This window comes from Sminthopsis crassicaudata, chromosome 4 (assembly GCF_048593235.1).
Source record: "Sminthopsis crassicaudata isolate SCR6 chromosome 4, ASM4859323v1, whole genome shotgun sequence".
In the NCBI taxonomy this organism is placed as follows: Eukaryota; Metazoa; Chordata; class Mammalia; order Dasyuromorphia; family Dasyuridae; genus Sminthopsis; species Sminthopsis crassicaudata.
In genome coordinates this window covers 68,240,614-68,264,100 of record NC_133620.1, presented here as the reverse complement: position 1 = coordinate 68,264,100, position 23,487 = coordinate 68,240,614, and the positions used below count along the sequence as shown (strand labels likewise).

At 33.5% G+C, this 23,487-nt stretch overlaps 1 protein-coding gene and 1 long non-coding RNA gene across 5 annotated transcripts in view; one reads left to right on the top strand and one right to left on the bottom strand.

Annotated features, from left to right (window-relative positions):
* Positions 1 to 23,487, bottom strand: part of TDRD5 (tudor domain containing 5) — a 57,493-nt gene that overhangs the window by 17,969 nt on the left and 16,037 nt on the right. For 3 of the 4 annotated variants that reach the window (XM_074308491.1, XM_074308494.1, XM_074308493.1), the window contains exons 8-16: positions 21,376 to 21,539; positions 20,406 to 20,626; positions 18,479 to 18,691; positions 18,094 to 18,160; positions 17,136 to 17,336; positions 16,458 to 16,610; positions 14,656 to 14,775; positions 14,162 to 14,335; positions 8,985 to 9,131 (exon numbers count right to left, since the gene is read on the bottom strand). In XM_074308491.1, the coding sequence (XP_074164592.1) occupies positions 8,985 to 9,131; positions 14,162 to 14,335; positions 14,656 to 14,775; positions 16,458 to 16,610; positions 17,136 to 17,336; positions 18,094 to 18,160; positions 18,479 to 18,691; positions 20,406 to 20,626; positions 21,376 to 21,539 (1,460 nt within the window). The remainder of the gene's footprint in view (positions 1 to 8,984; positions 9,132 to 14,161; positions 14,336 to 14,655; positions 14,776 to 16,457; positions 16,611 to 17,135; positions 17,337 to 18,093; positions 18,161 to 18,478; positions 18,692 to 20,405; positions 20,627 to 21,375; positions 21,540 to 23,487) is intronic. The other variant, XM_074308492.1, reaches the window with a different exon arrangement.
* Positions 14,329 to 20,567, top strand: LOC141565442 (uncharacterized). Its single transcript, XR_012489025.1, has 3 exons — positions 14,329 to 14,868; positions 17,161 to 17,382; positions 20,432 to 20,567. It is a non-coding gene; the product is annotated as an uncharacterized LOC141565442 (long non-coding RNA).

Genomic DNA, 23,487 nt, shown 5'->3' with positions numbered 1-23,487 from the left:
AGCACAGGCCAAATTCCTAAGACTTTATAGCCATTGTGGATACATAGGAGAACTGATTTTAACTTGAAACTGTTCTGGTATAAATGTATTATATATATATGTATGTATATACATACATATACATACATATATATATACATACATACATATATATGTATATATATACTTTTGTGTATACTTATTTTATATATACTTATATGTATATATGTTGTATATATTATTTGCTATAATATGAAAGATTCTTACAGGCAAAAAAAAATCTATAAATTCATACATATCCATTGAATTAGAAAACACTAAAAACGATTTTAAAAATGACCTATATGTACAAAAATATTCATAGCAGCTCTCTTACTCAGGACAAAAAAAAATAAATGGGAAATTGAGGGGGATGCTCATCAATTGGAGAATAGCTCACTAAATTGAGATATCTTTGTGATAGAGTATCATTTTTCTATGGAAAATAATGAGAAGGATGCTCTCAGAAAAAAAATGAACTTAAGCAAAGTGAAATGTTCTGTATACGAAGTAACAGCAATGTTTTGGGATGACCAGTTACAAATGATTTTTCAATTTTCAGCAATACAATGATCCACGACTACTCTGGACTTATGAAAAATATTATCCATATGTAGAGAAGGAACTGATTGTATCTGAATATAGATTGAAACATTTTCTCTTTCTCTTTTTTTTAAACTTTATATTGAGGGTTTTTTATTTTCATTAGGGTTTTTTTTGGCAACATGATTTTTATGGAAATATTTTGCGTAATTTCACATGTAGTTTCTTAATTGTGGGTGGAGATAAAGGAGAGAACCTAGAACTCAAAAATAAAAAAATGTAAAATAAAATTTGTTTTATATGTAACTGGAAAAAATATTAAATCAAAAAATTAACAAAGTATGAATTTTTCCATTTAGAAATAGTTGTAGGAATTAGTAGTTAACAGTAACATTAAGCAAATGCTTCGTTCATTATTCTTAAATTGACTATTAGACTTCAACAGGAATTCATTAATATTATATGTTTAAGCTCAGGGATAGAGAATATCATTTTTAATCTTTGTAGTTTTATCATCCCTCATAGTATGCCTTTCTCATTATACATACATATATAGGAGAGATCTCTAATTTCAACAATGTGGAAATTTCTTCCATCAATGCAGACAAAAATCCTAGGTAGGTTTCTGAGCCACAGAGTAGGTCTTTACTAGTCATCTTCTTCTAAACATTTTCCAGCCATAAATATTTCTCCTAAAATGTGGGACACAGAAATGAGCATTTTGCTTCAGATTTAGTCTTATGAGCCTAGCTTAAAAATGGAATGAAGAATAAGAGAAATTCAATATGGAGAGAAGGAAAACAAAGTGACAAAAATTTCAACATAATTAAATCTTTCCTATTCCTTAAAGTCATTCAAAACTCCCCAAAGAAGTATTGAGAAACTTAAAATATTTAAGTCCTTATTTGAAATGTTTGTATAAATATCTATTCTAAGATTATATATACAAAATCTACAATATACCAAGTGTGTATTATATATATTTACTGAGATTATTTTGCTATTATATTAGTAACAATTATTAATTTGGGATTCAGACTTTTCTCCTTTATTTCCTCATTTAAGGCCAGTCCTTGTAAAAGTCAGTTTTGGAAAGACATGCCTGATTAATGAAATTGCCCTGGTCCTCAAGTTGCTCTTCAATCTTGGCAGGACCCTATCACCCAACTAGGAGACTTAACTTCTGTTTGGAGTATAAATAGAATTCAATTTGGATAAATTATTTCTGGGGCAAGAGAGAAGTCCTTGTCCTTTTACTCCATTAAAGTTTAGGATAAGCCAGCTCAAGAAAAGAAAAACAATTAAAAGTGGTCTGGATGGAAACAGAAACCCTCCCCCCCTCCAGACTGCTGAAATTGCTAAATCTCACTATCATGCCTTCTTCTCAACAAAAGGAGCTGAAGATTTCTACTCTCATTAAATGTTCAGCAATCAGGGCTGATTTTTACTAGTCAATGGCATTCCTCTTCAAAAAAACAAAAACAAAAATTAAAAAAAAGCAACAATCAAAAAAACAATTTAAAGCTTTGAGGTTCTCCATGGGTTAGTTGTTGGTTACTAAAAGAAATCCATGGCCATAGATTTATTGATTGTTGGCCAACCTAAATAATACATTGATTATTCATTATCCAGAATTCTCTCCATTGGGGTTCCCCCCCCATCCCCAACACAGCATTCTATTAACTTTTTAAAAAGTTTTGATTTCTGACTTTTGGGCAGCAATTGTCAAAATAACAACCTGATTTATTCCCTTTTGCATTTTTGGTGTGTTTTCTTCAATTATTAAAATGTCCTTATTCAATAGGTTTTCACCCTTTCCATCTTGAATAAGTATAACATGTCAGTGACTTCAGCAATAAATATGCCTTTAATGATTAGGTATTTGAGTTATCAAGTATAATTGCGAAAAAAATTGAAATGAATTTCTTTGATGGCCTCATTTCTTTTGATAAATTTCATAGAGAAATCAGTCAAATTTATAAAAGAGCTATTTTCTAATTGATAAATGAATAAAAGATAAGAATAGTTTTCAGATGAAGTAATCTATAGCCAAATTTAAAAAAATGCTTAACTCATTACTGATTGGAGAAATGCAAATGTTCTACCAAATACCTACTATTAGATTGGCTAATAAGACAGAAAAGGAAAATGACAAATGTTGGAGGGGATGTGGAAACGTTGAGACATTACTGCGTTACTGGTGGAATTGTGAAGTGATCAACCATTTAGTAGAACAATTTGGAAATACGGCCAAAGAGTTATTTTGACCTAGCCATACTACTAGTAGGTCTGTATCTCAAAAGAGATTTTTAAAAAGGAAAAGTATCTACATGTACAAAAAATATTTATGGCAACTCTTTTCTAGGGCCAAAGAATTGGAAATTGAGGGAATACCCATAAATTGGAGAAATGCTAAAAAAAATTGTGGTATGTAATTATGAAATACTGTGGGAACAGGGTGCCCTCAGAAAAAAATCTGGAAAGACTTTCATGAGCTGATACAAAGTGAAATGTACTATGTACAAAATAACTATTTTAAGATGATTCAGCTGTGAATGACTTAACTATTCTCATAAATACAATATCACTCAACATGATTCAAAAAGAAATGTGTATTTAAAAAGTTAATATACATGTATAGCCAGAAAAAAAACAATTAAAAAGGAAGTAGGAAATAAAGATAATTCTGAAGGACTTATGATGAAAGCATTATCCATACCTAGAGAAAGAATTGATGGTATCTGAATATAGACTGAAAGATACTTTAAAAAAAACATTAAAAAACCCCTTTTTTCTTGAGGATGGGCTTTTTTGGGGTCTTTTTCTTTCCCAACATGACATGGAAATGTTTTGTATAGCTATATTTGTATAGCCTATATGGAATTGCTTGAATTGTTAATGAAAGGGGGAAGGGAGGAAAGGAAAGAATCTAGACTCAAAAGTTTTAAAAACAAATGTTAAAAATTGTTTTTACATGTAACTGGGGAAAAATACTAATTTTTTTTAAATTATCAGGTGTTTGATAGAGTTCCAATTGCGTTTTTATATATGGTTTTAAGTATAACAATCTTTCAACAAATTCAATCTCACTTAATACTTTACACTTCAACAATACCTTAATTTCACATAAGTTGTTTTCTGTTTTGTGGGAAACATCCCCTTCACCTAGGACAAATTTTCAAGCATTTCTGGCCTGTTGATAGGCAGGATGACAAACACCATCATTAAGATTACAGCCAAGACAAATTAAAATAACTGAATAAATATATTCTTAATGTTTGCCATGGTTTAGTAAAACTATAAACTAACAAAATAAAGGAGTTGACTCAGTGAGTCAGTGAAGGACCAACTCTAGAAAAGATTTAAAGTTCTTAACTTCCCCAACTGGCCTTCTAAACTATGAATTTTTCTCTCCTTTTTACATTGTTGTTAAAAATATTTACAGCAACTCATTTTCAGTTAGTACTTTAACACTATGAGAAATTATATTTCATTTACTCATATATATTCTTAAATATGTGTAAAAACTGTTTTCAAGTATTATGTGGGCAAATAAACAAGTAAACAAAGTAAAAAAGTAAACAAAATATAAACATGCAGAATCCACAAATGACCAAATAGATTATAGTAATAATTAACTTTCAGGTAAGATTAGGCCCAGTATTTTAATTCTACAGTTTGGGGACAATCTACTCCAATAATCAAGCTAATAAGACCAAGTTGAAGTTTCTAATTTATATTGGTTAGCTTAACTCTAGTATGAATAAGGTTTTAGGTAAAAGGCAAAGTTACCAAAAAACCCTTAACTTTGGTGGCAGGAGTAGTAGTAGCTTGATTACCAAAGGAAAATAACAGCAAGAGAAAAATCATCTGATATTTAACAGAAACAGAAGGATCTTGGCATTCACAGGACCTAAGTGTCCAAGGGTACCTCAAACTGAGGAGTCCAAGGAAGAAAAGAAAAGGATCATGTAGTGCCAACATAATAATTTGACCTTTTTTGGTAGCTATTTAAGTGGCCTCTCATTTCTCTCATTTTCACCTTCTTCTGAAAGCAATCAGGAAGGAACACTAATAAGGTGTAAACTGGCTAAGAGATAGAGGGTTATGTGACCACCAGAGTTAAGAGGCAGAAAGGATTGTAATAGAACAAGCAGATCAAGTCTCCTCATTTTCTGGATGAACTGAGGCTCAGAAAAGGGAAGGGACAACCCCAAGGTTTCAAACTAGAAAGCAGCAGAGCTCAGATTCAACCCAAGTCCTCTGTTTCCACATTCAGGCTTGTTCCCACATAACTGTAGGGGGGGTAAGGGGTGGCAAGAGGGTCTCCTTTGTGATTTTTCAAAGCTAGATAGGAAGCAATCAAGCTCAAAAGAGGTAAAAAGTATTCAAGGGAATAATCTAGTCCTGCCACATCTGAAATTACTGGTTGGTTGTTTGAACAAGGGAACATTATGGCTTACCCAGAAATAAAACTCCAGGAGCCATTAGTCCCACATAGTAAGTTATACTTCATGGCTGGTCTTCTGACTAACGCTTGCATTTCTCCTACTTAAACCAAAAAATGTTTAAACTCAATTCTGCACTTGTCCTTAGGTAGGAGGAGGACATGAGGATATCAAAGGAAGATTACCTGCAGTGTAACCAGACTCCTGTAACCACAGGAAAATAAGAGCATCCTGGACAGAAAGAAGAAAAATGTTTTCTACCCAGAGTCTACTTTGTGTAACAAAAATGTTACTTTTCTTTGTCCAAAAAGGCAGTGTCTTCCACCTGAGGGTTTCACCTCTTTTCAGGGGTTGGGAGCACTCTGCCACACTATTTTGCTTCTCCATAGTTTTCTAACCAAATTTTTCCTTAGGGCCCACCAAAATGCCTTTTTGAAACTGCTCCCTTTTGCTCCTAGATCTGGCCTGTTCCATACAACAAACCTTCACATACTTGTCCTGGAACCCTCTTCTACAAGTTTTAAGAAAAATACATAAAAATCAAATAAAAATGGAAAAAATTCAGAGGTGTACCCAAAGTCAAAATGAAGAGAACTTCAAAAACAAAAAAGGATCTCTCTCCAACCCCAACAAAGGCTCAATTCTCTAGAGTGGGGATCTGTACTACGTTTCTGCTTTTTTGTGTACTGCTCAAATTTTATTATATTTAAAAATGTAAAAAAAAAAAGTCTAAGCCAGTAAGCCAGTGAGACATTTAAAACAGCCAGCTGGTTTGTCCTCTGACTGACCTCTTTCTCTCAAGAGGACATGGCAACTAAAGAGCAGACAAACGAGAGAAAAAAACTAGTTCCCTCTAAACTAAAGCGCACATTCAGCAACCTTGTAAAAATTGTTTTCTGATATCTCATCAAGGCTTTTTACCTACAAAATAAATTCTCCTTAATCGTTTTTGCTGTGCAGTCATTTTTCAGTTGCATCTAATTCTTCTTGACCCCATTTGGGGTTTTCTTGACAAATACTGGAGTGCTCTGCTACCTCCTTCTCCAGCTCATTTTACAGATGAGGAAATTGAGGTAACAGAGTAAAAAGTGACTTGCCCAGTCATTGTAAGAAATACTCAAAGTGAGATTTTCATACTGGCCAATTAGTTTTCAGAAGAAGGAGCCAGCCTAACTGCAAAGAGCAGACAAAGAGGGCTAAGCTAGCCCCCAGCATAAACCAGTCAGGGTCAATAGGAGAAGGTGGCTTTTCTTCATTGCGCTTGCCTTACAAGCTCTGTACAAGTTATCTGACCCATCCTAGCAGCAGCATTAGCCCCTGTTAATGTTTGAATATGGGATGTCTGCCCAGGGAGCAATAGGTAAGGGCAGGATGAGGGAGCCTGAGACCCGAAGGGCTGGGCCCAACCGCAGCTCTGGACTGAGTGCAGAGAACAAAGGCTTGTGTCTGCTCTCTATCAGCCTGTGAACTCATGGAATTTCCACCTGCTTCTGCAGGAGTGGACTGAAAGTTTCAACTGCTTCCCTGTTCTTCACAAATTGCACCCTCTGTAAGGTTCAGAATTTATAACAGCCACCCAGCCAGTAAGTTTCCAAGGCTAGATCTGAACTCAGGAAGATGAGTCTTCCTAACTCCAGGGCTGGTACTCTATCTACTGTGATCCCTTGCGGCCTGCTAAAAGATGTATGACATTAACAAAATTTCCATCTATTTAACAACTGTTCTTTGCATTAATTCAAAGCAAATTATCTATAGTGTTTGTTAGGTGGGCAGATGATTTTGCTGAGAAAATATGTTTTTCAAAGACAAAACTTTCCCTTTTGCTTTATTATGTTGTGATAGTAGGGGTGCTCAGATAAATGGAAGTAAAAGTAAAATAAAATATACTAAAATAAATGCAGTGTTTAATAAAGTTTACAAAACAGCAAGATCACTCATATGTGCCAATACTTTTCAGTAATGGAAAATAGTTCATTTGGCCTTAATAACATAAACTCACTGATGGCAGATAGGCGCTCTCAAATCATCAATAAGGCAACTCAAGACAATACTATTAACTTGTCCTGCTTGTGGTAGAACAACAAACCTGTAAAAGACATCTGGATGATCCAAGTCCCTATCACAATTAAATTGTGCTGACCTTTTCACTGTTTCCTAAACTCATCTTTTTCCTCTTTCTGTCCAAGTCTGGTATACTCCATCCACTGCCAATATTGCTCCTTTCCCTTAATCAAAATACTCTCTGGGATTTCCTCAAATACCTGGACCTCACCAATGATATCCCCAACTCCCTCCTATCTATGCTATTCCTTTCAAATAAACTAGGTCATTCCAGACCACAGGCCAGTCACAGATGCCTCCTCTCATCTCCCACTCTGTCCCCTCTCTTGTGCAGATATTATTAGCTCACCCCTAGACTGCTGCCATAGCCTGCTGGTACGCTGTCTACCTGCCTCAAGTCTCTCCGCTCCAATCAATCCTCCACTCAGCCACCAAAGTACAGGCTTGGCCATGTTACCCCTCTATTCAATAAATTCCAGACTTCCTAACCCCACAATGAACAAATACAAAATGCTCTGTTCACAATTCAGAGCCCCTCATAACCAAACTTCCTCCTATCTTTCCCATCTTCTTACACCTCATTCTCCAATATGTCCTCTTGGATCCAGTGACAGCGGCCTCTTGGACTGTTCTATGAACAAGACACTCCATCTTTTAAACTGGATATTTTCTCTGGCTGTCCTCTATGCCAGGAACAACTCCCCCGCCATCTACTGGTTTCTTTTAAGTTCCAAATAAAATCCTATCTTTAATAGGAAATGTTTCCCAATCTCTCTTACTTCCAGTGCTTTCCTTCTCATTTCCTACTTATCCTGTATATAGTTTGTACATATTTTTTTGGTTTGTTGTCTCCTTCACTGGATCGTAAGCTCTTTGAAAGCAGGGACTATCTTTTACATCTTTTTTGTATTCTCAACATTAACACAGTATTCAGCACAGAGGTGCTTAAGAATGTCTACTATCTTTTTAAAACCTGGGACCTATTTGTTTGAATAGACTTTTTATGAAACCCTTGATAGTCCATACATAATGTACTATTATAAAACCACACAATTAGTCCAATAATTACATTTGTTTTGTTCTCAAGCAATCTATATTTCTGAAGCAGTCTGCCATATATAGTAGACCACGATTCTGTTTTCATTGATTTAACCTCAGTTAGTTTTTTTTTTAAATATTATAATCTGCTTAACATGACTTTAAATTCTAGAACTCGAAATCTTACAAAAATGAATGTTGAAAACTATCTTTACATGTAATTGGAAAAATAAAATACTATAGGAAAGTAAAAAAAACATACTATAGGAAACTCATCCTGAATTTGCAGTGAACAAGTTGCTTTAACTTATATCCTCTTTATCAATATGACAAAGCACTAAGACAGTAGCATTCCTATCAACGCTCATTAATCAGAAACACTTTTCAACTGCTTTTAAGATGTTCTTAAGATATCTGAACAATATTAATCAGTTGTGCTTTGTACCAATGTTGGTACCCACTACCAAGGCATGTTGAGAAAAATAAACAGTGTTATGAGCTAGCAACACTTGTATAAATTGAATATTTTCACAGGGTTGGATAAAGCTGAGAAAGACCGTTTTTCTTTCCCAAAAGCAATGAATTCTGATTTTTTGAGGTTTTCTCTAATTCTAGGCCTAATTTTGTCTTTCAAAAAGATTATTATCTATGTTAATTTATGCAATGATTAAAGATTTATACAAGTAAAACCACAATACATCAAGTTCAACCGCAGTAAGCTATATGTGAAATCAAATTTATATTTTTCTTATTAGCATTTACTCTTATCAACTGCAGGAAAGGCAAAGATCTAACAAGAATTTTATTTGTAAAAAAAAAAAACTTAAAATATTCCACAAGAAGAAATGCAAACCTGTAATAATATCAAATATTTACCTTGTGGTTCTTGGCTATGTCAGTGATAGTTTCCTGAGCATCCTGTTCCTGGAATTCTGATGTTTTAAGTTCAATCTTCATATCATTCTCTGACTCAGAATGCTGCCATGCAGCATTCCATAGTTCTTCAGCAGCAGAACACCATTCCTATATGTAAAAAAGAAATTGCATGCAAAATAAGGTCAAGTACCAATTAAACCAGGAAGGATATCTTTTAGAAAATTAAAAAAAAAAAAAAAAAAAAAAAAAGAAGAAGCAGCAAAAAAAAAAAGCTGTATATCTTAAGCAAAAGAATAAATTGTAATGACAGGCATGGAAAAGCCAGCTTGTAATAGGAAATTATTTCTCCTTTCTGATAGGCATGCTATCCCATTACTATAATCCCAGAATGTTACATTCAAATTCATTTAAAATACCAAATCTTGTTTAAAATGACTGAAAAGAAAATTCAGCAATGTGATTGTAACTCTCTGGATATATACAAATCCCATCAACACTTCCTGGTTCAAATATAATTCATTTCTGTTGAGTTTATTTGCAGGTTCAAGCCAGCTAATTGAAATATCTGGATCACAGAAAAGTGAAAGCAATTCTTGAAATAGATCTTTTCAGTTCTATGTAATTTTTTATTTTGGCTATCATGATCAACTACCTTGAAATTTTTTTTAAACACACATGAAAAAGCTACTTACTAAAGACTTTTCTCCATGGTTATATTAGGAAGAAATTTTTCCAAAAAATTTTTTAAAAGAAAAATAGGCTGAGAAAATGAACAAACAATAAAAACATATTCCAACCATAGAAAGCTACTATGGTTACACATGGCAGATCAAGATACATCCTCAGAAGATAATATTAAAGTCAAAGGTCCAACATTCAAAGTCTCCAAGAAAAAAAAGAATAGGTATTGAATCATGGAAGAACTCAAAAGGGATTTTGAAAATCAAGTAAAAGTAGTAGAGAAAAAAATGGGAAGAGAAAATAAGTTATACAAAAGGAAATATAAAAAAGTAATGGAGAAGAATGCCTTAGCAAAATTGATTAAATGGGAAAGGAGGTACAAAAGCTCACTGAGCAAAATAATTTCTTAAAAATTGGAATTGAGCAAATGGAAGCTAAGACTTTGTGAGAAATCAAGATACAACAAAACAAAACAAAAACAATAAAAAAATTAGAAAACAATGTGAAATATCTCACTGGAAAAACAACTCTTCTGGAAAATAGATCCAGGAGTCATAATTTTAAAATTACTGGTATCTATCTGAAAGCCATGATCAAAAAAAGAGCCTGGATGCCATTTTTTAAACCTTTTTTTTAATTGAAGTTTTTTATTTTCACAACATATGCAAGAATGATTTTTCAACACTGACCTTTGAAAAACCTTGTGTTCCAATTTTCCCCCTTCCTCCAAACCCCCTTCCCTAAATAGCAAATAATCCAATATATGTTAAACATGGTAAATATATGTTAAATTCAATATAGGCATACATATTTATACAGTTATCTTGATGCACAAGAAAAATCAGATCAAAAAGGAAAAAAATGAGAAAAAAAATAAAATTCAAGCAAATCACAACAAAAAGAGTGAAAATGTTTTTGATGTTGTGATCCACACTCAGTTCCCACAGTTGTCTCTCTGGGTGTAGATGGCTTTCTTCATCACAAGATCATTGGAACTGGCCTCAATCATTTCATTGTTGAGAAGAGCCCCGTCCATCAGAATTGATCTTCATATTATCTTCTTATTGCCATATACAATGTTCTCCTGGTTCTACTCATTTCACTTAGCATCAGTAATGTAAGTCTTTCCAGGCCTCTCTGAAATTATTCTGCTGGTCATTTCTTACAGAATAATATTCCATAACATTCATATACTATAACTTATTCAGCCATTCTCCAACTGATGAGCATCCACTCGGTTTCTAGTTTCTTGCCACTATGAAAAGGGCTGCCACAAACATTTTTACACATGTGGGATGATGTCATATCTCAAGAAATTATCAATGAAAACTGTCCTGATATTCTAGAACCAGAGGGTAAAATAGATTTTGTAAAGAATCCACTGATCACTTTCTCAAAGAGATCTTAAGATGAAAACTCCCAGAAATATTGTAACCAAATTCTGGAACTCACAAGTAAAAGAGCATCCAGAAACAAACAAGTATACTGAAGGATAACCCATGATTTAGCAGCTTCTATATTAAAGGATCGGAGGGCTTAGAATATAAAATTCTGGAGAGCAATGAAGACAGGATTATATTCAAGAATCACCTAACCAGAAAAAATGAGTATATTTGTTCAGGAGAAAAGGTAGAGAGACAGTCAATGAAATAAGAGAACTTTCAACTATTTGTGATGAAAAGACCAGACCTGAACAGAAAATAAGATTTCGAATATACCATTCAGGAGAAGCATAAGGAAGTAATCAGGATAAGGGAAATAAGGGATTTAGCAAAGTTTATATTTTTACATTCCCACATGGGAAGATGATATTAATGATAATAAGAACTTTCTAATTATTATGGCAGTTAGAAGGAAAAAATATATACATATGCACACATATACATCTACACAGAGAGAGAGACAGACAGACAGAGAAATCAAGAAAAGAGGGCACAGATGTGAACTGAATATTGAGGGATATCTAAAAACTAAAATCAAGGAGTGAGAGAGGAATGTACTGGGAGAAAGGTAAAGAGAAAAGTGGAATGGTATATATTATCTGCCATAAAAGAGGCAAGAAAAAGCTTTACAATGGATAGTAAGAGGGGGATGGGAAGGGGAGTGAACCTTATTTTCATGAAAATTGGCTCAAAGAGGAAATAACATACACAGTCAATATGAATGTGGAAATCTATCTCACTCTGCAGGAAAGTAGGAGGAGAAGGGGATATAAGAAGGGGGGAGAGTGCTAGAAGAGGGACTGGTTAGAAGCAAACCAGTTCTGAAGAGGGACAAGATGAAAGGAAAAAGAATAAACAGAAGATTTATACAGTTTAAACAGTAATAATTTTGAAAAGAATTGTGAACTTTTTAAAATGAAGACTTCATAAAATGTATAGGGAACTGAGTCAAATTTATTAAAAAAACAAGCCATTCCGCAATTGAAAAATGATCAAAAGATATGGGTTATAAAAATCATGTATATTTTTTGACTTTACAATACTACAACTAGGCATGAATCTCCCAAAAGGGTAAAAAACAGAAGGAAAAATATTTATAGCAGCTCTTTCCTCAGGACAAAAAATTGAAAATTGAGGGAATGCCCATCAACTGGAAAAAAAGATGAATAAATTGCACTATATGATTATGAAGGAACATTATTGTTCTATAAGAAATAATGAACAAGATGCTATCAGAAAAACCTGGAAAGTCCTTCATGAGCTAAAAGCCAAGTGAAATGTACTATGTACAAAGTAATAGTAATGTTGTGGGATGATCAGCTGCTCTTTTTAGCAACACAATGCAAAGAATGATAGCATAATAGACATACCACTATGACCAAAACTAATCATATCAACTATAATAAACAATTAAAAGTAAATGATTACCTCAATAGATGCTGAAAAACATCAACTACAACACCCATTCCTATTAAACTACAATACCCATACCTATTAAAAACATTAGAAAGCATAAGAATAAATGGAATTTTTCTGATAAGCCTTAGCTACCTAGTATCAAGAGCAAGCATTATCTGCAAAGGCAATAAACCTGAAACCTTCTAAAAAAAATCTAGAGTGAAACATGTCTATTATTACTACCTATTTAGTAGTGTAGTAGAATTGCTAACTATAGCAATAAGACAAGAAAAAATTAAAGGAATTAGAATAGAAAATGAGAAAACAAAACTATCATTCTTTGCAGATGATGTGATTGGTACACTTGGAAAATCCTCAAAAATCAAACAAATTGAAAAAAAAAACTAACAACCTCAGCACAAAGTTATAGGATATAAAATAAACCCATATAAATCACTGCATTTCTATATATTACCAACAAAACCCAGCAGCCAGAGATAGAGAAATTCCATTTAAAATAATGGAAGACAACATAAAACACCTGGGGAGATAAACCCAAGGTTTATAACGTGAACACAATTACAAAATATTTTTCACAGAAATAAAGACAAATTTGAATAACTGGTTAAATGTTATTTGTTCAATCAAATAAGGCTGAACCAATAAAATAAAAATGACAATTATGTCGCAATTAATCTAGAATGATAGATCAGTAAAGTAGATTTAAGCATATAATACACAGTAGTAAATATATAATAATATAGGGTTTGAAAAAAACCCTAAGATTCAAGTTTTTGGGGTAAAAGAACCTCACATCTTTACAAAAATTTCTGGGAAACTGAAAAACGGAAACTAGGCAGAGATGAACATCTCACAAAATATACTAAAATATAGTCAAAATGGACAAATGATTTAAAAAAAGAATGAATTTCAAGTAAATTAAGGGAGCATGGAAAAAAGTACTTGTCATATATATGAATTAGGAAAGAATTTATGACCAAAAAAAAAAAAAAAAAGAGAGAGGATTATGGAAAGTGAAATAGGTAATTCTGAGTACATGAACTTAAAAAGCTCTCTCACAATAAGTTTCTCTGATTAGGGTCTCACTTCTTAAATATGTAGGGAATTCAATCCAATTTATAAAAATTAAAGCCACTCCCCAAATTCATAGATGGCTAAAGAATACAAATAAGCAATTTTCAGAAAAAACCCAAAGCTATCAACAGTGACAAGAAAAAAAAAAAAAGATCACTACTGCTTAGATATAACAGATTGGCTAGCACGACATAAAAGAAAAATGACAAGTACTTGGAGAGAACACAGAAAAATTAAGACATTAATTCACTGCTGGATTTGTGAAATAGTCCAACCATTCTGGAGAACAATCTGGAACTATGCCCAAAGGGCTATAAAACTTTGTGTCCCTTTTGAACCTGCAATACTACTGCTGGGTCTGCATCCCGAAGAGATCAAGAAAAAGGAAAAAGACCCATTTGAACAAAAATATTTATAGCCACACTTTCTCTGTTAGCAATTGTTGACAAAGAAAATTCATTATGATCTTATGAATAGAGATTTATAAATATGAGCTGAATCTACGACAACATGGCCTTGTGGCTACACTCAAATATCCATCTCTCCTCCCCAAGCTCTGACCTTCTGCAGTGACTCTTGGCACGGCTGACACTGCTTCCGTCCTGATGTAAACAGGAGTGCAGCGTTCCCATTTCTCTTCTCTCTGTCACTCTGCAGAGGCAGCCAGTTTTCGTCCCACACATCATCACCTATAGACACAGACTCAAGGTATGGCATCTCAATGGGATACTCGAGCTGAAGAGGAATCGAAGACAAAGAAATAAGAACCGACTCTTCCTGATTGCCTGTTTCAGGACCCGCTCAAGTCTGTGTTGCTTAAAGACCTGGTCACTGTCTTTGCTTTGCTTCGCTTTAGCCAAAGGCCAGGCACTGGCTGGGGCCCGGAAGGCCACAGCATGGGCTGCTCCATGCCCCAAGGCCTGTGCTCCATGTTTCCAGGACATCCTGGTTCCTTCATAGCTGCTTCTCATCCTGTGCCCCTTCAGCCAGCACTCCCTCCAGCCCTCTTGGGTAACCCCCTTTTCTTTTCCCATTGGCTATTGGGTCCCAGGTACCTCTTGGCTTTCTTGGCAGTCTTCATCCTGGGCTTCTGGGGAACCTATGTCTGAGCCTAGAAAGAGCATCTCCGCTTCAGGTTCCAAGTAGCTGACAGATGTGCGGTCACCAGCACCTCTCTACAAGATAGCAAAGAGAAGCATCTTCTATTTTTTCTACATCACGGACTACACTTTTGTTAAAATAAGAAGCCCACAGAATACCCCAAACTGGTAAGCCACTGTATTTGAACAAATGCTGTTTTTTCTTATTTTAATCTCTGAATTAGTTATAATAAATCAACTTATGAACTAGCTACCACAAATGGTGGTCAGGTGCATCTCTAAATGAATCCATTCATATCTGAGATAGTTTATTGCAAACTTAAAATTTTGAAAGGGAAGGTGAGATACAACAAAGACGACACAGCTTCTGTACCAGGTCATTTTATCTGCTAAGTTATGAGTCACAGAATTAGGCACTGCTAATTTTACATGCGCATATATACATACACACAAATTAAAAAAAAACTATGTAGAAGACGTTACAGTATCACACACATGAATATATACAAATTTATATATGCATTTATACTAAATATTACTATATGTAACATTATAATTTTGTAAAAGAAGTTTACAATATTATACAACATATATAGTCCTATAAAAGAAGTTTACAGTATGATACAACATATATACACACACTTATATATGAATTTATATGTGCATTCATATATAAAATATTACTAGATGTAACATAGTCTTGTATAATTATCTTTTCTTTCTTTACATAGTTAAGTTCATTATATTAAAAGAAAATGCTTTAAAAACCATGCTAACCATAAAAAAAAAGATTAAACACTGCCTCCTTAAAGATTAGACACTATCTTATGACATGGCCTTATGTTCACATCAATCATGTTAATTTTGTGCAACTTTAAGACTGTTCCAACTGGGAAGAAAAAGATTTTTGATTCAATATCAAATAAACAAAGCTTAACAATTTAGTTTTCAGAAAACATAAGAGCACCAACATTAATTTTGAAGTCAAGTAAAAATAAAATCTGCTTTTAGAAAATATGGAGGTAAATATTCACATTATGCTATAATGGTAATATGAAGCTTTCAAAGGAATATTGGTATACTACTCTGGTCCTTTTTCTATCAATCCATAATGTTATCCTAAATAATTACCGATAATTTATATTGTTCTCTTTTAAAAACACCAGAAGTCCACATGGAGACATTTTTATGATACATTCAGAGAGAGAAAAAAAGCCTTACAAAGGTTCAAAAAATATATTTTGCATGATGGAGATTAACAATTGTAAAATCAGCACTATCCCAAGGTTTAAGTGATTTCCTTAGGGCAGCACAAGGTTACTGAACTTATAGAACTGGGCCTAAGATCCGTCTCTTAATTTCCAGAACAGTAGGTTTTTTGCTAAATCATTCTAATTCAGTAAGCAGCAGGATGAAAAGATTTTGCAAGGAATGAAAATGAAATTAGGGCGTAAGCTCTAGCTTGTATAAGAGATACTATAATAGAAAAGACTACTAAGTGGAAGGTCCTAGAAGTTAAGGTTTCCCAAAAAAGTAATGTGGGCTAGATCTCAGAGGAAGCAAACTACTGGATTGGTGAAAGAGAAAAAATAAAAATAAATTTTGCAAGCAAAAGTACAGGGAGAACAGGAATGCAAATGAAGAAAGTAGCTGGATTAGAACAAAAGGATTCTGTAGATGAGTAGTATGAAATAAGGTGTTTTTTTTGTTTGTTTGTTTTTGTTTTGTTTTGTTTTGTTTTGTTTTAAGCTTCCTACCGGAGGTATCAATTCATTTTCTGGGCTTGTTATTTCTCTGTCCTCATTAAAATAATGCTGATGAGAAGGAAGACCTAGTTCTGTCAAACCAGGTTCTTCAGGCCTTGGACTGCATTTTGTATACAGGGCTAAAGGGTTGAGCTCTCTGAAACCCTGGGATTTAAACACAAGACACAATTAGTTAAGCAAATAAATTACAAATGAAGTAGGAAAAGTCATATTTTTCAACTAATAAAATGTTAGTCTACTAATTGTAATAATTTAAATGCCAACTTCACAAATAACTTCTAAGTTAGCAAATAAGAATGTAGCCCAGAGAGTAAAATCAGGTCACAATATATGAAGTCTATGGGAAGGGAATACACATTTATATGGCATCTGCTATGTGCCAGGCACTTTACAAATATCATATAATTGATCCTTCCAACAACTCTATAAGGTAAATGCTATTAGTAATTACATTTTACAGCTGAGAAAACAGACAAGGAGAGGTACAGTAACCTGCCCAGAAACATGCAGCTAGTACCTAAGGCTGGATTTGTACTCAAGTCTTCCTAACTTCAGATCCAGTGCTTTATCCATTCCATCCACTTAGACAGTTATTTGAAAATTTTCACTTAAGCAAAGTAGAAATTCTGCTGCACCTAGTCAGATTTACAAAGTAGCCTTACTATCTACCTTAGATGGAACATTTTCTCTGCAGACAATAGCATAGCCTTCTGCTCTCAGGACATGATGAAAATAGATGTCTTCATTTGAGGATGTATCACACAAAAAGAGGTTGAGGACTCCATCAACATACTCATCCACTACCCCCACCAACGGCTTTAAGCCACACAGCTTCTGGAATTGCAAAATTGCTTGGGGTGTCCAATGCTCCTGCAACAAGAGTTGACCAGCGAGTTTAACCACAAAGGATTTATAGGTGAGTCACTGTGTGTTTCTATTTGTCTAGAGTTGGATAAGACAAACCAGTAAAAAAATGTTTATGTGAGGGGCCTCTATAAACTAAAAGATACTGTCTGTAGTCACTGACTCATAACTTTAGAGCTATGTTAATTATGTTTTTCCTTCCACAAACAAGAAAATCATCAATATAAAGGGATTATTCAGCAGGAAAAATCTGAATCTATACTTAAAAAGTTTACCAAACAAAGGATAATTCATAACTTAAAATATTTCCTTAAATGAATAACAAACATTAGGAAAAAATCCCTTATTAAATGTACCAGCCACTGAAACTATATACTGCAGTACAAGGGAAAGAACTAAACTGGGATTCGAGAGGCTCATCTTAGTTTTTGTGTCACTTAAGAAGTTGCCAACATTGGACAAGTCACTAAAAAGTCTAGTTTATCTATAAAATAAAGAATTTGCCCTGCATGACCTAACTCCCTTTTCAGCTCTAGATTCTTATTCATTAAAGCAGATCTCAAGGTCTACCTTACTGATCTAGTTGTATCTTCTGTTTATTCTTTAAGTTCAAGCTTTAAAAAATTAATTTTATACAGACTTATGTGGAAAAAGGGAGCCCAATTAGTCTAAGCAAGTTTTACTGTTCTTAAAATGAAGAATTTTACAATGTTAAAGTAAGCTATGTACATATATACATATATATATATATATATAAATATACCTCTATGGGTCTCACCCAAGCCAGGGAACAAGGAATGGCCTGAGCAGGAAGCTTGATATAGCAGCACCTATAAAAGAAATCCAAATTCAAGACTACTTAGCCCATTTTAAAAAAATGTATAGTCTTAGCTCTGAATTTTAATAATGCTGATCATTCATTCCTCCAAAAGCTAATCTAATGGTAGTTAATTTCATAACCCATTCACTAAAGGACAATGAGACATACAAAAGCAAATGAGTAAATAGACATATATCTATGAAACATAGTAATAATGCTTTATCTTAAGTCTGGTCCCAATTAAGAAATGTAGGGGTCTAGAGGTAAAGTTAAAAGAATTCATAGAGAACCCCTTTCCAGCCCTAACTGGTCCAATTTGTTAACTTACTTGAGAAACCTCAGAGAGGACTTTTGAACAGTTCCCAAATTTCCAAAGTCAGGGTAGAACACTTCAACTTCTTGCTTCCCAAGAACTCGGTGAATAATGACCCGGTACCACCACTTATCCTCAGAAATCCTTACACAACAAAGATGGCCAGGTTGGATAAAAGATTCTGGCATGATGTAGCGATCAGATACTAGCTGATTGGAATAGCAGCGCCTGCAAAATTCCAAAAGAAAAAAAATCATGAAAGAAATCAGAAACAATTTTTATTTTGTGTTTCATGAGCAGGGAAACCTAGGTAAATAATGAAGGAGAATGTCCTGTAGTTTCCCCAAGTTGTTTTCTTTAGGGACAGAGATGAGACCTCTTAACTTCATTGACACTGACATAGTAATGAACTCTTGCTAATTCTGGTTAGCACCTTTTTTGGAAAAAGAGACCTAGAGTTGTCTAAAGCATTAAAAGGTTAAACGACTTTGTACTAGAAATAGGACTCAAACCCAGCTCTTCCTAGTTTCTAAACTTACTACATCATAATAACTCTTCTCATTTAATTGAATTTCTTCTACTAAATAAATCTCTTCCCTTTTCAGAATTCTCTAAAAAAGAAAAAGCTATCAGAAACTTTTTTTTAAATCCAAATTTCTTTTTTCAGAGAGGCAATATGGTATAGTAGATAGACAATGGGCCTTTAAGCCAGATGGATCTCTTCAAGACTATAAGATAAAAAATTTTGATCTGTTTTTATAAAGAGAATTTCCCAATTGAAGATTCTCTATGCTGACTAACAAGAAATAAGGCAGTATTAATAATATAAAGCAATTTATGAACAGTATCACAGGCAGAGGATTCACTCAATATGAATTTACTGAATGCCTACTTTATTAACAAGAATTGTGGGAATATTAAATTATGACATGAAACGAATATATATGAACATAAAATTCTAGAAATATTTTCAAGTAAAAAAGATGAAGTTTTAAGATAAAAATTTAGTAGGGAAAAACATAAAAAACATCCAGAGAAAAAAGTTTATCATCATGCTATGGACAGATCAGATTTGAATGTATTTAGTTCTAGCTTTCAAATTTTAGAAGACACACTGAAAAAATAAGAGTATTTATAGAAAATGGTGACCAAAAGGATGAGGGAATTCAACACACTGCATAAAATGGTCAAGTAAATTTAATATATGTATGCTTATGCTGGAAAAGAAAAGAGTAACATGGTTATAAACTTCAATAATGAGTCCTCCTCATGTGGAAGAGAATGAGACTTATTTTGCTTAAATTAATAAAAGTAGGGTCAACAAGTAGTAGAGAGAGGAGTTAGAGGGAGGTATTTTGACACAAAAGAAAGAACTTCCTTATATTAGAGATGAACTAAAATGCAAAGGAATACCAAAAGGATAATGGTTTTCTGTTCCTGAATATAGTATTCAGTTAGATAATATTAATATTTTATGATTAGGTACAAGGGAATAGAACAACTGTTTATTAAATACCTATAGTGTCCCAGGCACTGTTAAAACACTTTACAAATATAATTTCTTTTGATCCTCAAAGCAACCCCTTAAGGTAGGTAGTACTATGATTTCTATGTTATAGATGAAGAAACTGAGGCAAATTCAGGTTAAGTTACTTGTTGATAAATGTCTAAAGCTGAATTTGAATTTGGGTCTTCCTGACTCCAGGACCAGTGTTCTATCCACTGTGTAGTATCTAGCTATGGCATTATCACTGTATATGGAAGGTTATTATCAGATCTTGAGATAATCTCAAAAAAAACCATTAGAATACAAATCAAGACAACATTAAATGAAGAAAACTGAGCAAAATTTTGTAGTAGGATTTAGTAATAAAGGACTTGGATACTAAATAGAAACAATTTCAAGGGGGGAAAAATTAAGGCAAACAATCTTGTTTCTTACCTCATTTCAATCATCATGTCTTCCAGTAACTCGGATGAATCCCTGCTATAGATTCGAATATAAAACTGACTAGGAGAGATGATATACTCTACAAAGACCCCGACAAGGGTGCTACTGTCTAATGGAGGAAGGCTGCAGAGTTTCCTGTTCTGCACAGCATCTGGTGGAATCTCATAGCCAGACATCTCCAAGTTGAGTTGTGATTGTTTCATTCCCATATGCTACAAGTAACATACACATAAAAAATATAATTCCAAATGCTGTTATAATCATGACATAAGCAAGCGATGTATATAAAAGAGAGATTCTGCTCCTCAAAAGTAACTTCAGGTAAACCCCTCTCTGACCTTAAGTGGGTGACACTATCAGACTGCTTCACAGCATCACCAATACGAGAAAATTTTCAAATTCTTGTTTAGAAATACCACATTCTTTTGCAGGAATTGTTATTTCATTCACACCCATCCCATCCTACCTCTATCTCATTACCCACTAAAAAGCTATTGCACAACTTCCAGAATGTTCAATGTTCAAAAGGATAGAAAGGGTTAATAGGAAATGAAAGAGCACAGCAGTAACCTAGATATTAGGGGTATATTCTGGAATTTGCTGGTAAGGCCTGAAGTCAGTAAAACCAAAAGTAGTTATATGGGGTACCTTAACTTGAAATATTTCAAAGTGTCTGACCCAAATTTTGACAAACGACGGTTAAATCACAAAATTGTAAGAAAGTACCCTCAGACATAAATAAGAAATTATATGCCAACCAGAAAAGCCAGAAACAATGACTAGAAGATGGCAGGCCCTCCCTTTAATGACTTCAGAACAACAAAATATAATGTTCAGAAGGAAAAGTTGCCTTTGGAAACACATCTTTGTAAAAAGGGTATTTTAGTTAAATTTAACTCATTTTACTTTACTCACATTACTTTTACAGATCTAAAAAATAAAGTTATTAAATTCCACTCACCAGGGGTACAGGCTTTGTGACTAGGTTGAATTTCTTGCAGACCTTCTCTTCTGTATCTCTATGCTTTTCTACAGAATAATTCCAGGAAGTGTCTTTAATATCCGCAGATGAAAGGGAATTTCTGGGGGGACTGGACATACTGGCTTGGTCTTCTATTTTCTTGTCTAATTGAACCAAACATTCATCATTGAAAAGTAAAAGGTATATCTTAAACAGACAAAGTCAGAATTGTACTATGTTCCTGAGTCTGTACTACACAACTTTGATTTCCCATTTTTAAATTTCATTTCAACTCACGTGATTGCTTTTATGATACAAGCTAACTTCCTACAGATGACATAGCCTCATAACTTCTTAATAATAATAATTCCAGAAGGCCAACTAGTTGATGCAGTTATTAATTGGAGTGCTGGCTCTGGAGTCAGGAGGATTTGAGTTCAAATCTGGCTTCAGACACTTCACACTTTCTAGCTGTATGACTGGGCAAGTCACTTAACCTTAATAGCCTCATCATCCTCAACCTCATCCTCATAATGCGCAAATTCTTCTCAACTAATTTCACATAACATGATGTCCTTATGACAAGATACTATTCCCTACCAAAAAATGTAGTACAAAGAGATTTATCAGAACATTCTCAAGATGCACTTGTGAAATCTTGTACCTTTAACGTTTACACTATCCCCTGACAGCAAGCTCTCATTTCAGAACCCTTTAAAGCCCAGAAAAATCTTAAAAAGAATATCAAACTTTTAGCAAGTATAGAACAGAATAGCTAAAATCCATTACAAGTAACATAAAAATATTTACATATATTGCTGATATTTCCATGTCTTGACAAATGCTCCATAATAGCAATACTTTGTTAACATGACAAAAACTCCTTTAAAACAATACAACAAAAATTATTTCTCTTTGTGCTTATACAGTAGGCAAGAAAAAGGTAGAAAAGTTAAGATGTAACTGAGTTCTTTACAATTTTTCAGTTCTTAGATTAAGCAGCAATTAGCCATCAATTGTCTTCATCTCCTTTATACCCTTAATATCAGAAATATTTCTTGCTTTCCCAAACCTTACCTAAATAAACTATTACCACACAAAAAGATACAAAATTTAAGAGTATATAAGGAGCTTTATTCATCAAAAATACATGCCAAAAAATCTAAAGCATTTGTGGAATTAGCTATAAGTAGGATTTTATCATTAAAGTAGGTTTCTTAAAGCTAATTTTGGGATTTTATTTTCTTGAGACCTAGCTCTACTCCTGGATCAAGTCATTTCACTTAAGTATCAGTTTCCTCATTTGTTTTGTGGAGGAAAAAGGGTGGGGTGGGAGTTTTATCTAAATGATCTCTCTCTAATGATTTCTCTTTCTGGCTCTGCTATTTAGAGTATTTTATTGATTTGAATCAAACTTTCAAAGCTGCTCTTAACACAAACACCACAATCAATAAAATAAAATAGCCAGGTTTGTTAATGTGTTAAAAGATTTAAGTGGATAATTGCCACAGAAGTATTCTAGCATACTGAATTCCAAAATGAAATTAAATGGCACAAGTTACAAATATATGTATTTAGCACTATCCTACTTCATTTTTCTTAAAAATATCCTGCTTTTAGAGACAGAAAAAAAATCATTTGACAAATATATAGAAAGTAAAGCATGCCTAACTACAAGAGTAGGGTACTGACTTATTTTTGCTTAACTTAAGTATTTCTTTTATTACCAGAAGTGGTTTTCTGAGGGAAGAAATGGAAACTAGGGAGGGAAGTACTATTAGAAACTGACTGGTTTTTACAAAGAACAACTGAAAGGCTTTTTAAAAAATACTTATCAGATAGCCAGAAAGTAGAGAGGAAGAAAGGAATACAGATAATCAAAAATAAAAATGATACAAAAGCAAAAAAAAAAAAAAAAAAAAAGCAACATAAAGGATCAAAAGCAAAAATCAATGCTAAAAAAAAAAAATCAGCTATCTTTTAGTATCAAGGTTAGGACTTCCTTTCTCACTATAAATATATTCACCAATTCCTGTAAGTAAAATTACAATTAAAGATCATTCACTGTAAAACATAAGTTATCAATTCAGTCTTCCATTTGAAAAATGAATC